Source organism: Lissotriton vulgaris, chromosome 3_1 (genome assembly GCF_964263255.1).
Source record: "Lissotriton vulgaris chromosome 3_1, aLisVul1.2, whole genome shotgun sequence".
Taxonomy (NCBI): domain Eukaryota; kingdom Metazoa; phylum Chordata; class Amphibia; order Caudata; family Salamandridae; genus Lissotriton; species Lissotriton vulgaris.
The window spans coordinates 516,070,068-516,092,516 of NC_141689.1; the positions used below are offsets into that span (position 1 = coordinate 516,070,068).

A 22,449-nucleotide genomic window follows, 5' to 3' on the forward strand; every position below is an offset into this window, starting at 1 on the left:
AAATGCCCACACTTTGCATCCAGGTTCCAACACCAAGCTTCCAAATGCAATGCTCTATGAATGAATTGGTCCGGGATATTTTCTTACGCTTTTCCGCCTCTCCCACTAAATCAGTTACTGGTTTGAATGCTTAGACAAATGTCTCTAACACTGATCTTAAAAGCCTCCCCTTGGGCTTGCCAACCTTGGTACACTCCCTGTTTGAACTCTGTGATTCATTATCAAAGGTTACATCTCACACCCTCAGAGCCATGGAGAAATCAGACCTCGAAATCCCAAAGAACTCCACCTAGCGATTTGGCTCCTGAAGTCCTAGAGTTCGGTTATTTACAATTACCACCAGACTGTATGAATATTATTAAAGAGGCTAGAAAGCTTACTACTAGAGCATGTTATGCTGCTAAATGTAAATGGTTTGTTTATTATAACAACCATATCAATACACTTGATGCTTCTGTACAAAACCTCTTTTGTTATCTGTTGCATTTACCGCAATGTGGATTAGCCTATACATCCATTCGCTTAAATCTAGCAGCAGTGGCTGCAAATTTGCAAAACAGATCACATTTCCCTATTCAGAGTACAAATGATTAAAACATTCATGGAAGGGTTAAAAAGGGTAATACCACCAAGAATTCCCCCTGCACCAGAGTGGAACTTAAACATAGTTCCTACAAGGCTAAAAGTCCACCTTTTGAAACCATGCACAAATGTCAGTTGCAATTCCTGCAGTGAAAAGTCGCTTTACTCATAGCGCTAACTTCACTAAGGAGAGTTGGTGTGCTTCAGGCATTGACTATACAAGAGCCTTTCTTTCAGCTTCACAAGGATAGAGTGGTTCTCCGTACTAATCCTAAATTTCTTGCTAAAGTAGTGTCTGCTTTTCATATCAATCAATCAGTTGAGTTACCTGTCTTCTTTCCTCAACCTGATTCTGTAGCAGCACGGGCTCTACATACGCTTGATGTTAGGGGAGCTCTAAGTTACTACATAGAAAGAACCAAGAACTTCAGGAAACCAAAGCAACTGTTTGTTGCTTTCTCTCCAACTCACAAAGGCAATCCTATTTCTAAGTCCGGGATTGCTAGATGGATTGTAAAATGTATCCAGACATGTTATACTAAAGCAAAGAGAAATTTGTTAGTGCCCCCTAGGGCGCATTCCACTCGCAAAATAGGGCCTACTATGCCCTTCTTGGGAAATATCCGCATAGCTGACATTTGTAAGGCAGCAACATGGTCGACACCGCATACATTCATGAAACACTATTGTGTAGATGTGTCTTCAAGACAACAGGAAAATGTAGGCCAAGCAGTACTTGAAACACTTTTTCAAACAACTACAGACACCACAGGTTAGCCACTGCTTTGAGGGATTACTGCTACATAGTCTATGCAAAGCATGTGATCTACAGCTCACATGCCTCGAATGGATAATGTTACTTACCCAAAGCATCTGCTCTTGGCATGTAGAGCTGTAGATTCACATGCGCCCACCCAATTCCTGGTTACCTGTAGTGGTTGTAGTTCTTGCTTTACATTCATACACATGGACATCTCTATTCTACACTTCCCAAGTCCATTTTCTCAACCTCTGCTGGAAAACAACCGAATAATCGAGTCGATGCCCATGCGCAATATCACGAAAGGAGGAGTCACCTACCTCGTGACTGGAAAGACTTCTTCAAACAAACAACTTGCAAACATCCAGACCCAACACTATATGGCAGGAGTATGCAAAGCATGTAGATCTATAGCTCTACGTGCCAGGGACAGATGCTTATTGGGTAAGTAACATTTCCTTTCCACTTGTTTCCATATTTGAAAACAAATACAGGCAGGAAAATAAATGGGTTTCTGTCTGTATTTATCTGTAAAAATCAGTAAAAAGAGAAAACTGGGAGACTTAGTCGTAACCTTTATTAAGAATCACTTAGATTAGAAAACTAGTTTGTAATTTATGTAAAACTGTTTATAATATATGTATTAGATAGACGCTAACAAATTAAGAGACAATGCATTTAATGTTGAATATTCTACATATTCGGCTCTTAAGGTCTAGGTATCAGACTGTTGGCACACCCAATAAACATTTATTTAATTTTGCATAGAAAAAATATATATAACCATCTACTATTTTGTACTACACAAAGGTAGTAAAACAAGACTGGTTTGGTGCAGCATTATTTCTAGGGGTGGGCGGAATTTGTGTAGTCGCGCTCTAGAAAGCTCTGCGAAATGGTAAATCTCTGGGGGCACGCAAAAGTTCCACGAACACGCGGAATTGCTTGTTCTTCCCGTTAACGATGCTTTTTTCCTGTTCGCGAAAGTGTTTGCGTCCTTAGGGATAATATCTCACAAACACGCATTTTGGGAGCGCAAAAGAGCAACAATTTCCACGAAGCAGCAAATCGCGGAATTTTTGGCAATTCCGCGTTCTCCGAAGGAACGCAAAATTACCCAAATTCCACGAGCGGAACGGAATTTACCGCCGAGGCCTAATTTCCCTTTACTCCTCTACATGTCCAGATGACAAAGTGCGTGGGGCCTGAGGCCAATTACAAATGCTCTGTGAATTCCCTATGCATAGTTTGGTGTGGAGAACTAATGCAACTCTAGCGCCCCAATTTTTTTCTTGCCTTATATATGCTCATAAGGGTTAGCCCTACAATTCCCACCTTTCCTAAAATGGCACTGTGTGGTATCCTCTACCTCCCTTGCATGTCCTGGCCTTTGCCTTATGTGTATTACCTCTGTTCCATCTTGGAATGTGCCTGATTCAAGATGTTCCACCTTCTCTGGTCAGTTGCCTGCTGGTCTCTGGAGGATGAGGTCCCTAGTTTATGTTCTACAATAAACTCCCTCTTTCTCATCTCTACCTGCCTGGACTTCATTCATTAGATGATTCTACACACTGGCCTGCAGACTTTGTTGCCACGTCCACGTTAGGAACCCTCACTCTAGGGATCTGACTCAGGCGCCCTGTGACGAGAATGGGCTACCTCCACATCACAAGTCCTGTCCAATCAACACTTTAAATATGTCTGCACCCTCTATCGCACATTTTCATTTCACATTCCCGCTACTGTCCTCTTACAGATGCTTTTCAATTGGGGGGTGTGTGTGGGGGTAGGGGTGTGGAGTGTGTGTATGGTGTGTGGGTGTGTGTATGTTTAGATAAATAGATATATTATATATAATATTTATCAGTTCGCTTTCCAGTTAGGAATGACACCGACACACTAATGGCTGCTTCAAATTTCTGTTCAGGCTGAAAAACACATATACGCGTTGTAACTGCTCACAGAAACCCTGGTCATGATATGGTCGACATTGAGATTAATGTGCTAAATACAAAAACACCCAATGTGCAAAAAATTGGCATCATCATATAACATAAGATCAGTGCATGTGTATTGTAAATAGAATTTAACCATATACAACTCATCCAAATGATATAGATCAAATGCAAATAGTCATGAAAAGAAATGAAATTTCCCAACCATTAAAACAATCCTACTATATACTCTCTGTGAAGCAGATCACTGTATAGTAACTTGATTGGAAATTCATTGCGGTTGTTTTTGCAGTTACATATTTACCCAATTAATTCCAGTTACATATAATTCATCTTATCTAGAAGATGTAAATCACTAATCTGCCAGCAAAAAATCTCATAGTTAAACCTATGCAATACGACATTTAATGAGCAGTGCAACGTAATTCATCTAATAGCTGTTTCAAGAACTCAGTACTAAAGTAATTGCGAATATTGCTGTTTTTTCAATAGCCATAATGTTTCTGTATAAATCTCACTCATCCGTATTTCACCATTGTGCTTAATTCTAATGAACCCCTTCTAAATCACTCATTCTGCCCCAGTGGGCCATATTCAGCAATTCTTTAAGTGAATGAAACATTCCACAGAACCATATATCATATTCTAAAACTGTCTTCCTTTAACCACCCTACCCCCCCCCCCTAATAAATATAGCTAAAAGCCAAAGCAACTTTAATCCAGCAATGGCAACGATCTCCCTGTTAGGTTCACCTTTTTAGTCAACCTAAAAAGGTATGTAATTCCCTGTCTACATTTAGGCTATGGGGTTCCTTACTATCCATCTTCAGAATAAACGGTGTCTCAAGTCTCCTAAGTTCTTGTTCTCTGTCCCCCTCCTTTTATGTCCATGGGTATCTGTGCTATACTACTATATTTTCACAATGACTCCTCACTCTCATGATATTTGCCATAATGTTTGGCAACCGGTTAACTTGGATCATGGCTTTTTTATTGTGTACTATGTTTGCTCCTGCAAGTCAATCTTCCTTTGACCTTGATATTTTTGTTGAATGGTGTTTTGAGATTTGTAATGTTGACACATGCTGTCATGCCTTACATTTATTGCACTTTACGAATCCCTCAGTGAGTGTGATCCATGTTGCTTTTTCTTCGTTTAAAAAAAAAAAAAATTAAATTTGTTTATTAACAGTTGGAATCAACCTCGCAAGGTATAGCGCAGAACATTCTCATTTCTCATCTTAACCAGGTTCTATCCCTAACAATAGTGCACAATTTTGTAACAATTGGTAATATCATGGTGTATCATGTCTGTAACGATTCATTTTGAGCTGGTACTAGTGGTGGAATACAAATGTCCCCTCTTTACTCGTTCCAGTCATTCCAAATGGGGGTCCATTTTTTGGGACATCCCCTAGCTACATATACATACTTTTCACTGAACATGCACCAATCCATATCCCTCTTTCATGCGGAGACCGCAGGTGCCTGTGCTGTCCCCCATTTCTGAGCAATGTAATATTTCGCAATCGTCAACCCTAACTTAACCCAGGTGATGCGCGTGTTGTTTAGATCCGTGGGCTCCCACACATTCAGGAGACATCTCTTAGCCTCCAGAGGGACTGCATGCGTTAACACCTCGCCCATCACCTCATGTATCTTCTTCCAATACCTTTGCCAAATGCGCATTCCCACAGAATATTGAAAAACGTGCCTTGACTTCTGCATCCCCGTCTACAATTACCATCTGTTGCTCTTCCTATTTGCACCATATAGGGCCCCATGATGTAGATCCAGTGCAAGATTTGGAGTTGCACTAGCCTCCGCCTTGCTGCAATGGCTACCCCCTGTGGTGAAGCTATCGCGATTGCCCAGTCTTCATCGTCAAGTATTATTCCATCCCTTTCCCACTTTTCCCGCTTTTTCACAAGGGGATCTCCAGTGTGGTTCACTAACTTTTTTTCTAGGTGAGTGATATAGCCCTCGTTGGTAAGTAGCCATCAAGGAGTCTGTTCTCAAGGGGTGAGGAGTTGGGGGAGCATCTCTCTTCTGGAGACAGGATTGCAACGCGTGACAGATCTGCAAGTATCTAAAATGTTCTGTAGGAGCAAGATCCTATTCCTGTTGCAGGGCTGAAAATGACTTTACCTCCCCCTTTATCCATAGGTCGCTTATTTTTGATATAACTGTGAGGTCCCACTTGTCAAAGCCTTTAGATGACCACAAATTCCCAAGCCGCTCCGAATCCCATAATGGGGTAGCCAGGGTCACCCTACAGTCCCACCCCAGACTTCTTTTAGCTGCTGGCTAAATTTGCACCGAATACTTGGTGGTTCCGGTCAGGCGGTACTTTCCGGTGCTTGAATAGAGCACACGTTGATCATTCCCTCCAGATAGTACCCAACGATCCATCGCATAGCCCAGATCTCCGCCTGTCTGTAAATGCCATGATTGATGGCTGTCAGATGTCAGATGAGCTGCCCAGTAATATTTTTTAAGATCAGGTAGGGCGATACCCCCATCGTACCAGGTGAGATTCAGTTTAGGAAGTGCTCTCCACGGCTTCCCATTCCAGAGTAAGCTGTGTTGTAGACTCTAGATTTCTTTAAAATAGCTTACAGGAACCATATCTATTGAGTTTTGTAGGGCGTTTAGGAACCGGGGTAAAGACATAATTTTGAATAAGGATGCTCTCCCCAGCATCGACAGCTGAAGCATCTTCTATTGCTCCGAGTCCTTCTTCAATCTCTGCAAGGGAGGGAGTAAGATCTGAGCGAATCTATCTGCGGGATCAGGGGTGATATAGATGCCGAGGTATTTGAAGCCCTGTGTGGTGATCTGTATCGGGCAATTCCTGGGAAGGCCTGTGAGGGGTCCCTTTAGGACGTACAATACTGATTTGACCCAATTAATTGAGTACCCTGAGTATCTGCCAAAGATGGCGAAGATGTCAAGTACTGCTGTGAGTGAGGCCTTTGGGTATGTTCAAAACAATAGTATGTCGTCCGCATACAGTGAAATGCGGTCCTCCCACGATTCAGCCCATTTAAAGCCTCAAATCACCGGGTTCCTCCTCATCCAGGATGCCATGGGTTCCAGGGCCAAGGCAAACAGGAGGGGAGAAAGCGGGCATCCCTGCCTGGTTCCTCTATTGAGTCCGAACACCTCAGATCTTTTGTTTACTACTATCTGGGCTAGTGGTTTCGAATAGAGAGGTCTCACCCACTGGATGAATTGGGGCCTGTTCGATCTGGGGGGGGTCTCTAGTTGGCAATGATATTCACCTTTGTCCAAATAGGGACCCCTGCTCACCCCCTTGGTAGCTTGGCACAAGCAGATAGGCTTATCTCAGAGGCAGTGTGTTAAGCATTTGTGAATATACACAGTAATACAGAGAAAACACTACAGATGGACACAACTCCGGTTTTGTAAAAATAAGTATTCTTTATATAGACTTAACACGTGACCACAAACGACAAAATTCCACAATACTACACTTAAGATTACTTAAAAGATTATTAAAGTTGCTTAGTTCAAGTTGTTGGTAAATGCAACAAAGTTCTCAACAAAGTACCTGGATGCGTAACGCAAAGTAAAAAAAGGCTTGCAAAAGGGGAGATGCGTTGATTCGGTGATCCGGGGGAGATGATGCGTCGTCCCTCAATGCTTGCTCAGAGTAGGGGATGCGTCGTGATCCTTACCGGTGCGGAGGTGATGCGTAGATTCTCGGCCTGCAGGACCCTTGCGGTGCGCAAGATGGCGCCTTGATGCGATGTGGTGATCCGGTTGCGATGCAAGAAGATGGCGCCCTTGATGCAGCGATGCGATGACGCTGCGATGATGATGTGTAAACGCCCTGGCAGCCTTGCGACGACTCTGTACTTTGGAGCCGCGACAGGCCCTGCGACATGCTTCTCCGGTGATACGATGGTGGCTCTCAGGATGGCATCACGCTTCTCTGGTGATGCGAAAGCAGGCAGCTTCGTTTAACACCCGCTTCCAGGGAGATGCAGCGAAGGCTCGCTTCTCCGGCGATGTGACGATTTCAGCTGTGGCGGCGACACGCTTCTTCTCGATGCGTCACGCATCCAGCTCCCAGCGGCACGCAAGTGTCTGGAGTCCGAATTCCCGGCAAGGAAATTCAGTGGGGAGCTGGAGGTGACGTCTTTTATCCCTGAGACTTCAGCAGGAGGCAAGCACAGTTCAAGCCCTTGGAGAATATTCTGTAGATGAAAGTCCTTGCAAAGTTCCTTCTCCTTTCCCTTGGCAATGAAGCAACCACTGCAGGCCAACCCAGCAAACTGCACACTGGCAGAGGAGCAGTACAACTCCTGCAACTTCCTTGGTTTTTCTCCTTGGCAGAAAGGTTTCTTGTCCAGAAGTGATCACATTTCTTGGGATCAGGGTCCCAATATTTATACCCCAAAATCCTTTGTTCTCTGAAGGCAGAGAGGCCTCTGCCTAGTCCAAACCAGTTCCTGAGCACTTTGTTTACAAGACTCTCTTCTTCCTTTCACTGTGCAGGGCAGAGACATCAGCCGCCCCACAGGAGGTGGAGCCAGCACAGGGGAAGTACGATGCGGCTCTGGAGCACTCTGTTGACATGATTCCTCCCCTCCTTTCACAGTGCAGGGCAGAGACCTCAGACAAACCACAGGAGGTGGAGTCAGCATTGTAGAGGGAAGGCCCAGCCCTATTCAGGTCCCAGGTGCAACTCCTCCCTCCCATCTAGATACAGATCTCTCTACTCACCACAGGGCTGCCCCAGCCTGTCTCCTGGAATCCCCCTGCCATGTCACTCACAAACCCAGACAAGGAATACACAACCCAGCAGAGGCAGGCCTGGATAGTTAGGCAAGAAAATACCTACTTTCTAAAAGTGGTATTTTCAAACACAGAATATTAAAACCAACTTTACTAAAATATGTATTTTATTATTCTGAGTTCAGGCATACTAAATTTGAATTTCTACCATGTTCCCTGAGTCAGTTAGGATTATAAGAATGTAATATTCTAACTGCCCATTCTAACCTATGGAGAACAGGTAGCCTTTAATAGTGAAAAACGAAAATGGCTGTAATTCACTATTAGGACATGCTACACACATCAGAGCATGCCCTACCTTATACTTACAATGCACCCTGCCCGTGGGCCTACCATAGGGGTGTCTAACATGAAGCAAAGGGAAGATTTAGGGACTGGCAAGTGGGTGCACTTGGCCAGGTTGACATGGCAGTGCTAGACTGCACATAGGCCTTGCAATGGCATGCCTGAGACACACTTTACAAGCTGTTTCTGTGGGTGGCACAACCAGTGCTGCAAGCCCACTAGCAGCATTTGATTTACAAGCCCTAGGCACACATGGTGCACTGTACTAGGGGCTGACCGATAACTCAAATAACCCAATCATGGAATAACCAATTAGTACATAAATGTAACATAGGGAGCACTTGCACTGTGGCACTGATTAGCAGTGGCACAGTGCCCAAAGCATAAAATCAGCAAAAACATATCAAAACAGAAGAGGCAATCCTTCAAAATGGAGGGGAGACTCACGCCAATGATGCCAGGTCTAACAGGGCCCAAAACCCATTTTCTATAGAACGGCAAATAAATACAGCCATTCGAGCATATCGAATGCCATGGAGGCATCCAGATATAACTATACCGCCTCCTCCTGTATGGTTGCCATCACACTGTGTACCCTGCGTAAATTCAACGAAGTGTTGCGCTGAAGCATGAAGCCTGATTGATCCGGGTGTAACAGATTGTTAATGACTTTGATCAGTCTATTTTCGAGGAGTTTAACCAAGATCTTCGGCTCTGCATTCAATAGGGAGATTGGCCTGTAGGAGGAACAGTCTGTCAGGATCTTACCTTCCTTTTGGATCATTACTAGGATTGCTGTCCTTTGGTGTCAGGGCAGCTCCCCGAGTTTGCTCTCCTCAAACATTTTACACAAGTGAGGGGCAAGAATATCCGTCCCAAGTTTATATAGCTCAATTGGTAGAAGGTTGGGTACTGAAGCCTTCCCCGACTTAAGCCCCCTGACAGCCTGTGCCACAACATCAGCCGTGAGCGCCCCTTCTAGGTATTCCAGCTCCGACGCTGAGAGTTTAGGTAGTGTTATATCCCTAGGAGATCGTGAGAGTCATGTATTGTGTAGGGGTTCTGTGAGGAATAGATCTGTTCGAAGTGGGCGGCAAATGTGTTTGCGATGTCCTGGGGTCCGTGATCATGTGTTCGGCTTTGTCTATTAATTCTGGCACCAGTCTAGTTGCCAGCTTTTGTTTGTCTAACCATGCAATCAATTTCCCAGCCTAATCCCCTTGATCATAGATTCTACCTAGCGTCTCTCTTCCCAGTTCCTTGGCTCTGTTTGTCGCTAAGGCCCTGTTACTATCCCTCTTCAACTGTAGTACGTGTAGGGTGAGTGGGCTGGGTCCCTCCACCATTTTCTCTTCCAATCGAAGGATCTGTCTCTAGTGCTTCCTCCTCCTTAACCTTTTCCTTCCTCCCCCCGCTGTTTGGGAAAGGGCTTGGTCCCTGACTATCGTCTTGAATGCTTCCCATAGTGTCCGGTGAGAGCTCACCAACCCCACATTCTCTAGGAAGTATTGTTTGATCGGGGTGTGTGGTGCCTTGCGAACCACCGGATTACAGAGATGCCAAGGGCTGATGGGAGCTACCCTTCCCGCTCTATGATGGCCCACCACCAGGTGCACCCACAATGGGGAATGATCGGATATACCCCTCGCCATGTGTCTAACTTCTCGTATATGTGTCAAGTGGTCTGGGGAGCTAGCAAGTAATCTATTCTCGACTGGCTGTTGTGAGCGCCCGCGTGGTAGTTATATTGGATGGTGTCAGGGTGAAACGACCGCCTTATATCCTGCAACCCCATTGCCCCCAGAAAATCCGGTAGTCCGCTGTTGGAAGGGAAACGTTCTCGTGGAGGGCTTCTGTCTCGGGTGTCATTGACCACCGCGTTCGGGTCCCGTCCCACCATTAGGAGTCCCTCTGGCACCGTCAACAGAATGGCACCCAGGTTCTTATAGGCTAGTTCCTGGAGGCCCGGCAGCACATAAATCAACATGAGGGTGAATACCTTTCCTTCCCATTGTCCCGCGTATCTTCCTCCGGTGTCTACCCAGGAGGACTTGACCGTCAGGGGAAAGGATTCCTAAGTAATATACCTGTTCCTCTCGACCCCAAAGTAAAGCCGGAGTGGGCCACAAGGCTGTATCCTCACCTGTTGAGGGCTTTACATGTGTTCCCCACCAGATGTGTCTCCTGCAGTAGCACTACTTCAGCGGCGTACCTCTTGATGTACTGTAGTACCACGGTTCTCTTCACTTTGTCCCCCAGGCCATTAACATTCCAGCTCATCCATTTAAACCCTCTGTCCCATTGCGTACTCATTGACATTCACATGTTACCAATGTGCCTGTGTTGTTGGACTGCGATGCCTTGAAGATTCCTTAAGAACATGTAACTGTGCTTGAACCCCTCCCAACTCCCCATCCCTGCTTCCTTGCACTCTGGACCCTGAACTGCTCATGACTACAACAATGCAGAGTGCCTGTCGCCCTTAAGTTGAACTAAGTGAAGAAAAATGGGGGTACAATCTCCTCCACCCCTCCACCCCCCCCCCCCTCCCCCCTCCCTCCCAATACGCAATGTAAATGATTCTCCCTGAGTCGCTCGGCCTCATAATAGTACCTGTTGTTACGCACCTCACATAGTTTATTATAGAAAGTCTGTGTAAGCTGGGGGCACTGCCAGTGCCAAAAAACACCTGTCAAATGGCCAGGGCCCTGGTACCTCCTAGTCTCTCTGGGAGCTGTGATCCGCTGGATCTCTCCACCCGTCTAGCCAATCAGCAGCGTCCTCCGGAGCTTCAGAGAATCTGGTTTTCCCTAAGGCCTCCACCCGAAGACGCGCCGGGAACAACATGGCATATTTAAGGCCATTGTGTCTCAAATACTTTTTAACCCCCAAGAATGATCTGCGCTGCCTTTGAACCGCTTGAGTGAAGTCCGGAAAGAATCTGACTTCCGAATTTTCCAGTCGTATGGGTGGTGCAACTCTGGCCCTCTGCAATATGTCTCTGTCCCGATAGCTCAAAAGTCTGGCCAGTATGAGACAAGGAGGGGCCCCTGGTGTATGTCGCCCCCCAGCACCCAGTGGACTCTCTCAACAACGAAGATATTGGACAGGCCTTTGGGTTGAAGGTGGTTAGTGATCAAGCTTTCCACAAATAGATCTACCGCTTGTCCCTCTGCTTTTTCAGGCAGGCCAAGGATATGTACATTGTTACGTCTGCTGCTGCCTTCGTAGTCGTCCAGCTTTCCTTCAACGATATTTTCGGAATGCCTGTAGCTCCTGTACCTCGATCTGCAACTGATTAGTATCTTCTACCAGACTTGTCGCAGTTACCTCAAGTTGTTTAACCATCCCCCTGTTCATGGCCAGATCTGCCCTGATTAACATGACCTCCGAGGAAATAGTGTCCATTCTCTGCCCCAGAGATGTACGGATCTCACTGATTGCGTCCAGCACATCTTTCAAGGTGTGTTCTGGGACACCTGCATCCGGTCGTTCCACAGGTTTCTCTTGGGGTGGGTGCTGTTCGACCATGGCTGCCTTCGGGCAGGTTTACCTGTCCAGTTTGTTGTTTTGGGTGTTCTTAGGACCCCTCACATTCGACATTTCGGCAGGGTTTGCATGTGCCACCGTAGTGTGGGTCTGAGAGCTGTCCCCATGCGTCTGTAAGGCATTTACGGATTCCCAGGTGCTGGCAGGCCCTTTCAGCCCATCCCCTCTTTCCCTGTGTACCATCGCGGCACTGACCTGTTTGTCTACCACGGGGTGTTATACAATGAGAGATATTCCAAGGTGGTCTCCTGGGGACAGACGACCGATGTCTGGGCCAAGATGGTGGGTTGGTACCAGCTTTCAGGTTGTGTCCTTGATCTAGTGCGTCCCCTCCCAGTTAGTGCGTCTACAGGGGGCGCTGGTGCTGTGGGGCCCGTTCTGTTTCTGCGGGTCAAATCCCCCCAACAACTCCTGCGCTCTTCACTCTGCCACCGCCTTCCACCCAACTGCCTTTCACTCCGCTGTGAGATTAGGGCGATTTGTAGCTTAAAATGGGGTTGGTACCATTGCTCCTTACGGTGGGCCCCTCGGGGATCTTCAGGGCTAAGATTGTCCCAGTTGCATCTCCGTGTGCACTCCCCTGGTTGCAGCTCTTGGCACTAGTGCGGCCCACAGCGACTCCAGTGCTGGTCTCACCGTGTCTAGGAGCCCCCTCTACACCTCACGTTCCCGCAGCCACACCGATGCCTATGTAGGGAATTTGCACGCAGGGCTCACCGCTCTTCACGGGGCAGAGGACCGGATTGCCATGTGGTCGCTGCGGGCCTCCGGAATATTCTGACGGCCTCAGACCCACCAGCCGATTACGCTGTTTTAGGCCAGGGGGTGCAGCGTAACACCAGCGCTTGCGAAACAGATTGTCTCCCGCTGCACTTGTCTGGGCAGCCGCTGCTTCCCCTCCAAGTTGCAGCCGATCTGGGTCTTCGGGTGCCTCTCCGGGTACACTGCTGGCCGAAATCCGCTAGCTGAGGTGTCTGTCCTGGGCACCTGATCACTCTAGTTCCTGGCTCACCTCCAGTCGCAGGCCGATATTGGGAGCGGCCGAGTCTCCAGATTTACAGGTCTGTTTGCCCTGATCTTGGGCTCATTGTGCTCTACAGGTCCTCTGATAGCCTATTCCGACCTCAGACCACGGATACATTAGTCGGATCTATGTGGGAGGAAAGGGTTGGCCTCGTAGAGTCCTTAGCTTGCGGTCATCTTGCTTTGCCGCTAGGCCACGCCCCTTTTCTTAGTTTTTAATATCACTTCTTACAAGATCTCTCATGGATGAGGCCCTCTGAAAATGGGTGTGCCTCAGGGAAACCTCCTGTCCAATTATGGGATCTTTTTCAACTTGCCCCAACACAACTGTTGACCTCCTTTATCAAAGGCATTACTAATTTCTAAATGCTGCTATGCACTTTATAATCAAAGTAAGGAAGAGGCAGTTGTCTACAATACAAGGCGGTGTTTTGAAATCCAATTGTTCTAACAGTATAATTTTACAATAATGACACCAGAAACTCGATTTCTCTAAAATGAATTTGGCAAAAATTTTCCCATTAGTGTCTATTAACTTTATTCTACATAGGTTTTACAAACAATCTGTTGTTCCCTTTTTTAAATACTGAAATTATTAACTTTCCCTTACAGGAAGCAGAAATGACAGAGTAGGATAGACAATAAGTAAATAAAGGTTCTGAATATGTGGCCCAAATCATGGAATTATTTTAATTGGTGTTATTTGAAGACCATCCGGTCTACGGGCACAGGACCATTTAAAGGAGTTAGTTCTAAAAATGTCATTAACTTGAAACAAATTCAATATTGGCTCGAGAGTAGTCCCAGAAAATTGAGCCCATTAAATTATTTCTTTCGATTAAGGTGGTGTTCTCACTCCATAGATGTTACTGGGATAGCTACTCTCTCAGTTGTTACTAGTAACCCCTGAAACAATAAAACAGTGGACCAGAATTTAGATTAACCCCTTCCATGCTCTGACGTCCGGGAGCCATCATGGCACACAGTGCTCGTGTGCTGATGGGCTCCCGGCGTCATGACTGCACCCGCGATCGGAATGTGCCGCACAGGCGCAGAATCGCAGCCGCGCACAAGGGGTTAATCACTAATTTTTAGTGCTTAGGCTATTCTGTGCCAAAATTGTGCTTTTCTTTTTTAGCTGTTGTGAATAGCAACTAAATTAGTCTTGAATAGCCCGATTTTATCTTAGTTATGTTCCTAAAGTAATATGGATCAACACTTTCTAGTACACTAGTATTTTTTTCTATCTTAAATTAGGGTTTGAGATGTATGTTTAATTTTATTTAATATTTTTTTTTCTCCAGATAATGATCGGATTTATCTAGAGTTATTTGGAAATAACAGATATGGGGAATTATATTGTCCTAAATTTCTGAAACCAGTCTTTCACATAATAGTAGAATCCATGTGTGAAATTATATAGGGAACTAAAGCATAGAAACATTTATTCACAAACTTATTCTGATATAGTATCCTAACCAGCAGACTTTGTTGACAAATTTGAAACTACAGTTTAAGAGAACACTAAAGGTAAACTCTACTTTTACTTTCTTGCTATAGAAAACAATGATATAGCAATTTGTTGTGGCCGGTTTTCCATTAGACCACATCATTAGATTGTTTAGACGACTGTCTTCAAAGCAGCCTTTCACTATAATTAAAATAGCGCTATGAAGCCAACATATCTTGCCATGTTTATCTGTCTCTTAAATTTACAGAAACAGATGACTTAAACCAAAGATTGTATCATTTTCTCATACTGATGACTCATTGCACAAGTAATTGGTTATCCATACTCTAAAATTACCAGCGACAACAAGAAATACCTAGTGTTTTAAAAAATTTTAAGTCTCAATCAACTTCTAAGTTATTTGCAGAATTAACTGGCACTGCAAAGTCACTTAACTCCTTTGGTCACAAAGCTTTGGACCTAAAGCTTGCTTCCCTGACAAACACCTTTTGAGGTCGAGCCTAGCGCAGCGCCCATGTGCTGCTCTAGGAAAACGACCTCTTGGAATCACTCAGGACTTTTCACACGCTCGTGCGTGTGTTTTTGTATTTTGTTGCATTTTTCCTATTGAGCTTTGTGTGCGAAGACAGCACGCAATTGGGCAAAGGCGGGTGCATGTTCCACCTTTCCCAGGAAATGTATCTGCCCACGGCCCACGGCTTGCGGTTAACCACTTGGACGCTAAGGAAGTTCCACTGATATAATGAGATTTCCATCGAAATGAATGGGCAGTGCATGACAAGTTACCCTTGTCATTAGCATCCAAGTGGTTAAGGGCAGCGGCGCACAGTGTGCTATCTGTTATGTGCCAGATGTCACACGAGCATGCTCGCACCAAGCATCTCTCATGTTGGTGACTTGTTGAACTTTTCTCTTTCGATGAGGCACGGCTCAGTTTAGAACTATAAAAGGCCGTAGTAGGGCAACCTTACATGCGGGCATCCATACTCAACCAGCAAAGTAGATAGAAGCATTATAGTTCAACGATGCACAAAGCACATGACCACATGATCTTTTAATTAAATGACTCCCCTCTGCGCATAGTGATGGAAAATGTTTGTGGAATGCTTACCAGCAGGGTGCCGCAATAAACAGGCTTGCAGTGTATGCACGCAACAGTTGATTGTAAATTACAATGACGTGTAGCTCGGTGCTCGTCGCCCTATTCTAGTAGGTAGTGTAGGTGACTGTTGGTTGCGTTTTGTAACTTGTTCTCCTAACCAGATGCTCGTCCTCTTCTTTTCTGAGTGCTGGCCCCTGGCTTCCGGGGAGCTGGACCTTCAAATTTCCAGGATGCTCCTGTGTCGTACGACCCGCTAAATTTCGCCCCAAATTACTGTTAAGAAATATTCTTTTCTGATTTCTACTTTCTCAGCAGGCTGGTACTCCGTATAGGAGAGCTACACAAAAAGCCAGTGTGTGCGGTAGGAGTGTTGTGTAAATGGGAATTATGCTCTCTATATTGGAGCAGAGACATTATTCTATGCAACACTCAATATATCTATCAGATTAATTGTGACTGAAGCATCAAGGGTTGTCAGTCACAGGCGGATTGTATTTTAACCTAATCAAAATCTAATTTGCTCAGTTCTAGTACACTCAGTTTCAGCTATGCCCCAAAGATCTATGCATTTTTACAGATGCGTGCTTATACAGAGCATTCTAGTCACATTGGCATGGAAGTGCTTCATGTATAAAAACAGTACATCGCAGAAAAAAAAGTAACAGAATACAGGAGAAGAGCTTCAATCGTATGTCTTCAGCTCATCAGAAAGAAACTTTTGTTATGGTTCAATTCTTTCTCAGTCAACCTCTCCTGGCTAATCTGAGTAGCACAAGGGTTGTTTATTTGTTAAAGTATAGGCAAGGGTTCTCTCACTTCACATAAGACATAAAATTGGAGTTGCAAAGGCACTCTTCAAAGAATACAAAATTGAGCAGCAGCTCTGCCTGAACCTGAGAAAATGGAAGTCACATAGCCGGAGTCCTGAAATAGCTCTACTGGCACTCAGTCCTTTGTTACTGTCTACAGAGTCTGTGGGGAGGAATGTCCAGATTACTTGCAAAAATATACTTAACTGATGGTTTCCCAAGATCTGATAGTGAGTTGTCCAGCTTATTTTCAACTGCGCAAAGCTTTAGGGATCTACATATGTTTCTGTTTGATATACCATTGAAGATCTAGTTTGGATAGGTATAGTTTGGAGAAGAGACTCTACATCGCAGGCATGCCATGATCCAATCTCCTTTGTGAGCTGCCTGTTTCTAAAGATGCTGGTGCAATTTCCAGATGCCCGGAGGTGAAGAAAGAAGTAGAGAGAAGAGTGTGCTTTATCAGAGGGAGACTACCTGTCATTTATATTCTGAGGGCTAAGAACACAACCATTACTAGAATTGTGCCTCTCAGAGCTTCAAAGCCGCCTGAATCCGTTGGTTTGCCCGCATATGCCCTCGTTTCCAGAGATGTTGCTGTGGTTCTGTACGGCACCGCTTAAAGACATAGGCAAAGTCAATATCTCTGACTAAACACTTAGAAGGTTCAAAAGGCGAGACCTATTGGCTATGCCAATGCTTGGTCTTCTCTCTGTTCAGCTTAAGACAACTGGATTTCGGGCAGCTCCTTACTGCGCACATGAAATCTAGAAAGTTGCAAGTGAATGTCATCTGAGATGGTAACACTAATCTGTGTGTCTTCCACATAAGAATGAAATGAGAGCCCAAAAGATCTAATAAGGCTTTCCAGCAGACCTGCATACAGATCAAAGAAGGTAGGATCAAGGAAGACCCTTGAGAAATTCACAGGGGAGTGAAAAAGCACTAGGTCTAAATGGATCACAAGAAACCATCTGAGTTCTGTTTGACAGAAAAGAATTAAGTAGTTAGAGAGCCTTGCCACTGATTCTAAGTTCAACCAGACCGGCCACTATTATAGAGTAAGGCACAGTGTCAAAGCTGCCGGATCAGTCCAACAGGATCAGGGTACATCCTGTAGTTCTTCAGTTTCTTAGGGTCAAGTGAATGTGAAAGTTCACCTGTCATAACTGGCATATATTTAGTCTTTGACGCTTGTAAAATAATTAACTAGTTCTAAAAGTGAATTCCTTCAAATTGTTTTCATCCTTTTTTAAATTTTCAATGCAGCAAATTCATTGTGCGTGTCCTAAGCAATGCCTCTGATCCATCTAGCAGTGACTAACCTGGTACATGTTGACAGGATGACCCCAAGCCAGAGGCATTTGAAGCAGCTTTATTCACACATTCAAACAATAAAATAATAAGGAATATATGTTGCGGTATACTTATTGTAAATATTTGCAGCATCTAAAGCATTCTTTACTTTCAACAGATCAATCAAACCGAAGAGAAGATGCTGGGCCAAGTCAGCCAGCACCTTTCCAGCCAGAAACAACCTCCCCGCATATGGATGCTACTCAATATGATGGGTCTACTTCACAAATGGCACCTACCATGACATCAGAGCATCTTGTAAGTAAAAGAACCATTGAAATTAAATAGTAGCTAATATATTTCTCTCTAATCTTCAATGTTTTGCCTATCAATCTGCTTTGAAAATGTGCTTTACATTTTTTGGGGGGTGTGGGAATCTTTTTGTTTTTGTTTATTAACCTTGCTCAAATTACCATACTTAACATTAATCACATGCATTCGTACATGGTTTAGCTTCATCAATACAACAATTATATGAGAGAGTGGTAGGTCGTATACCTTCGGTGGCTTCAAAAGCACAGGTTAGCCATGGACAACATCCACAGACCAGAGACCAAAAAAACCTTGTCCAACAGTTCCTCCCCACCCTCCAGCAAGACGTGGCTAATGTGTATCAGTCCACCCCCAACGTTGCTCTATATTGACGCCAGGATTTCCATATTTTCTTCCACTTTTTGATACAGCCCCAACTTTTGTAAACTGTTTCCTCGGGTGGTTGGCACCAGTCAAGGTCCCTTTTCCACTCTCTCAACGACGATGGTGAAGGCCCTCCCCACCTCCTTGCGATGTTTCTTTTGGCAATTCCAGCTGCTAGTGCCAACCATATTCCCACGTGTCTGGGCCAGTCACGGTTTCCTTGAATCATCAAAAGAAGCTATTTGGCGTCCATAGGGACAGTCACTCCTGACACCCTAGAAATTACATCTGTGACCTTATGCCAAAATCTGTCAATCTCCTGGCATTCCCATAGAATGTGAAAGAGAGTCCCCTCATGTCATTCATATAATTGTGTGCGTGGATAGGAGGTACGGTGCAATATCTTGAGTTGCACCAGTCTAAATCGTGTGTGGCTTGCAATTTCCCTTGGGCTTTTTATTTCCTCTTGCCATTCATCATCGTCTATGGTCTCAAGTTCGTCAGTCCATGTCGCACACAAGGTAACCAGGGGGTCTGGCACATTGTTTATTAATTTGCGATATATCATGGATTTCACTTTTTCGGGGATGCGGTCCAATAACAATGTATCCTCCAGGGGAAGTGATCTGGAATGTGGGTACCACATTGGATATATGTCTGCTGTGCCTGCATCAGTCTTAGATAGTGGTATCTCTGTGTCTGATTTAAATTATATTCCCGTCTGTAGATCCTTCCAGGTATTCGATTGCTATAAGCTGCCACCCTCTAAAGCCCACTAGGGCGGCCACTTCTTTCAATGTGTCCCCTGCCCATAGTGGAATCCGACTAGTTAATGTCTCTGTCCAGCCCAGGAATCTGTTAGCCTTCCTTCAACACCCCACAACTACCCCTGTGTGGGTCGGCTATTCCGGACGTGCTTTGCGGGAGTACAAGAGTGATTCACAATTTCCTTCCGGCATGCTGGCTCTTGTCTATTCTATAGGCTGGCTCATGCACGTCTGCATAAATCCAGTAGTTTATAACCAGCAATTGCGAAGCCCAGTAGTAAAGTTTAACATTTGGGACCGCTAGGCCATCAGCTTACTCTCCTTTTGTAGTTTATGGAGTGCTACTCTGGGAGAGCCACCCTGCCACGGAAGCGTTCTAACTTCTTGAGCTAATCTTTTAAAAACTGCCGGCGGGACTGGACAGGGGGTGTTCTGGAGAAGGTACACAAGGTGCGGCAGAGCCACCATTTTAAAAAGGGCTGCTCTGCCCACAAGAGACAATGCGAGAGTACGCCAGTGCCGTACATCAGCATTTAGCCGCTCTATCTGGGGCTCGAGGTTCTTCTTCAGAAACAACCCCTGATCTCTCATGAGGTACTTTTAAGTCCATCTTACACCACTGGAGCCGCGCACCGTGCCGGTATCCTAGGCGAAGGGCCCGATAGCGGGAAGACCACCGATTTGGACCAATTGATAGTATATCCTGAGTAACTCCCAAACAACTCAACAATATAGAGGGCTCTGGCCATAGAGTCGTATAGTCTTGCTAAGGACAAGAGTGTGTCATCCGCTTAAAGCTAGATTCGCTCTTCCCACCCCCCAGTCTCCTCTATGCCCCAGATCATCAGGTCCCTCTGAATTCAATGCACCAGCAGCTCCAGTGCAAGGGCAAACCGCAAAGGGGACAGAGGGTAACCCTATCTAGTGCCTCTCTGCAGCTGAAAGGATCTGGGCAATGCTCCAGTAACCCGTACTCGGGCCTGAGGTTTCCTGTACAGCAGCCTCACCCAGCTACAGAAGTTAAGGCCAAAGTCCAACTCATGCAGTATCATAAACAAATAGGGACAATCCACATTCATTCATTCATATACTGTCAAACGCCATTGATGCATCCAATTCCATCTGCTGAGCAGCAGGGTCACGCGTCATATGGAGCACCATGTAGAGCCTCTGTAGATAGTGATGAGTGCTTCTATTTGGCGTAACGTCCGATTGATCTACATGTATCACCTCTGAGATGATCGGCTAAAGCCTTGTCTAGCACTTTCGCCTCTGCATTGATCAAGGAGATGGGACGATACGAGACACTGTTCTGGTGGTTTCCTTGCCTTGTGCATCACTGCCACTGTGGCCGCCCGCTGATCCGGCAGTAGTTGCCCCTGTTCTCGTGCCTCTAGCAGCATGTTATGTAACGGTGGTATTATTGTGGAAGCCTGATATTTGTAAATCTCACTGCCTTCCCTGAATTAAGGAGCCCATGACCCCACCCCCCCAGTTCATCTTCTGTGAGGTCAACCTCCAGAGTCTCATGCGCTTCGTCTGTTAGTGTGGGTATAGAGAAGTCTCTGAATAGGTCCTCACTGTCTCTTTTGGATCTGGTACTTCAAAAGGCGTAGCAAAGGCTTCCGCATTATCTCGTTGTTTTCAGTACCCCTTCTTTGTCTCCACCTCAGTCACCCATGGCCGTTCCCGATCACGCTTTTCCAACCACGCTATGAGTCTTGATGCTTTGTCACCTACATCATATAAACGATGCTGAGTTTCCAGGGCGTAGGCTCTCGCTTCGTTATCAGCCATGGTGCGTAGAACACGCTGTCGCAGCGCTGGTCTGTGAAGCAGGTCGCTAGTCGTGTCCCTTGTCACCTCTTCCTCCATCCAGGTATTTGCTGCTCTCATGAACGGATTTGTTAAGTATCTTCCTTTTTTTGGCCCCAATTAGCGCCTGTATCTGCCCCTCAACACCGCTTTGTAGGCCTCCCATAAAGTTATGTGTGAATCTACTGTCCCCCCTCCCCCCTTCTCCTGAAAGTATACGGTCAATCCTCGGGAATGCTGGGACAGATTGACCACCCCACTGTAGTTTGGACCCAGCCATATGCAAATCAGTCTAGACCCTGCAGGTCAAATGTGTGGCATTTAACCCTATTGCCATCAGTCCACCCAGAAGAATCCCACTGTCCATCTTTCCACGCTCTGAAGCCATGACATAATTGCCACAACTGCTGAGCACTGTAGTATAGTAAGCCTGCAGTCCTAGAGGGTGCCATAGCTGTGGGCTTATTATGTGAATATTGCTGTGTGCGCATAGGACTGACATGAACGTGTCCGCCACTTCCACAGTGAGCCCACTCAACCGTCATCCTGGTCATTGATAGTTTAAACCAAGATGGCATCCATACCAACTCAAACCACAATGGAGTCTGCACAGTATAGTGGAAGACTGCATTTAATATTGTGAGGGAAAGACAGGCAGCACACCCAGAAGTGGTCTTGGATATAATTGCAGAACTCCTAGCAACCAATACCCTCACCTCCCTCCTGAAATCAATCAAATCTGGTTCTCCACGTGACTCCATCCCTGTCAATATATTAAAACTTCTTGAAACCCCGGCACTTAATATTATTGCAGATACCTTAAATTCATCTTTAGAGCTAGCCACAGTTCCTCCCCTATGGAAACACGCCATAGTGACCCCTCTGTTGAAAAAACCTACAGCTGACCCGGAACAGCCAGCCAATTACAGACCCATATCACTCCTTCCTGTGTTCTCCAAATGTCTGCAAAGACATGTACACACAGCCCTCACCGTTTCTCTGACGACAATGCCCTCCTCCACCCCACCCAATCCGGTTTTCGAGCAGGTTTCTCCACAGAAACTGCTCTGTTAGGAATTTCCGAATCCATCAAAAAACTCCTCGACGACGGTCAAACGGTTGCGCTTATTTTACTAGACTTAAGCGCAGCCTTTGACACTGTGTCGCACGTGAGACTACTTACCACACTGGAAAAGAATGGAATCGGTGGAATGGCACTGCAGTGGATCAGATCTTTCCTGAGCCAACGTACATACCAAATTGCATCTACCATCGCAAGCTCGGGAAACTTCAACTCCCCTCGGGGTCCCACAGGGCTCCATTCTTAGTCCGCTTTTCTTCAATTTATATCTGAGACCCCTGGCAGATTTAGTGGAGAAAGCTGGACTCACTTTTATGACATACGCAGACGACTCACAAATTGTCTTTTCACTATCGGAACCCCAATCCTCATCGTCGTCTTCTCTTAAAAATGGTCTTCTCAACATCTTCAACTGGATGTCAACTAACCAGTTA

At 45.5% G+C, this 22,449-nt stretch overlaps 1 protein-coding gene across 2 annotated transcripts in view; it reads left to right on the forward strand.

Annotated features, from left to right (window-relative positions):
* POC5 (POC5 centriolar protein) overlaps positions 1-22,449 on the forward strand; it is a 328,992-nt gene that overhangs the window by 132,864 nt on the left and 173,679 nt on the right. For both annotated transcript variants that reach the window (XM_086960759.1, XM_086960761.1), the window contains exon 10: positions 17,835-17,974. In XM_086960759.1, coding sequence (XP_086816885.1) covers positions 17,835-17,974 — 140 coding nt within the window. The remainder of the gene's footprint in view (positions 1-17,834; positions 17,975-22,449) is intronic.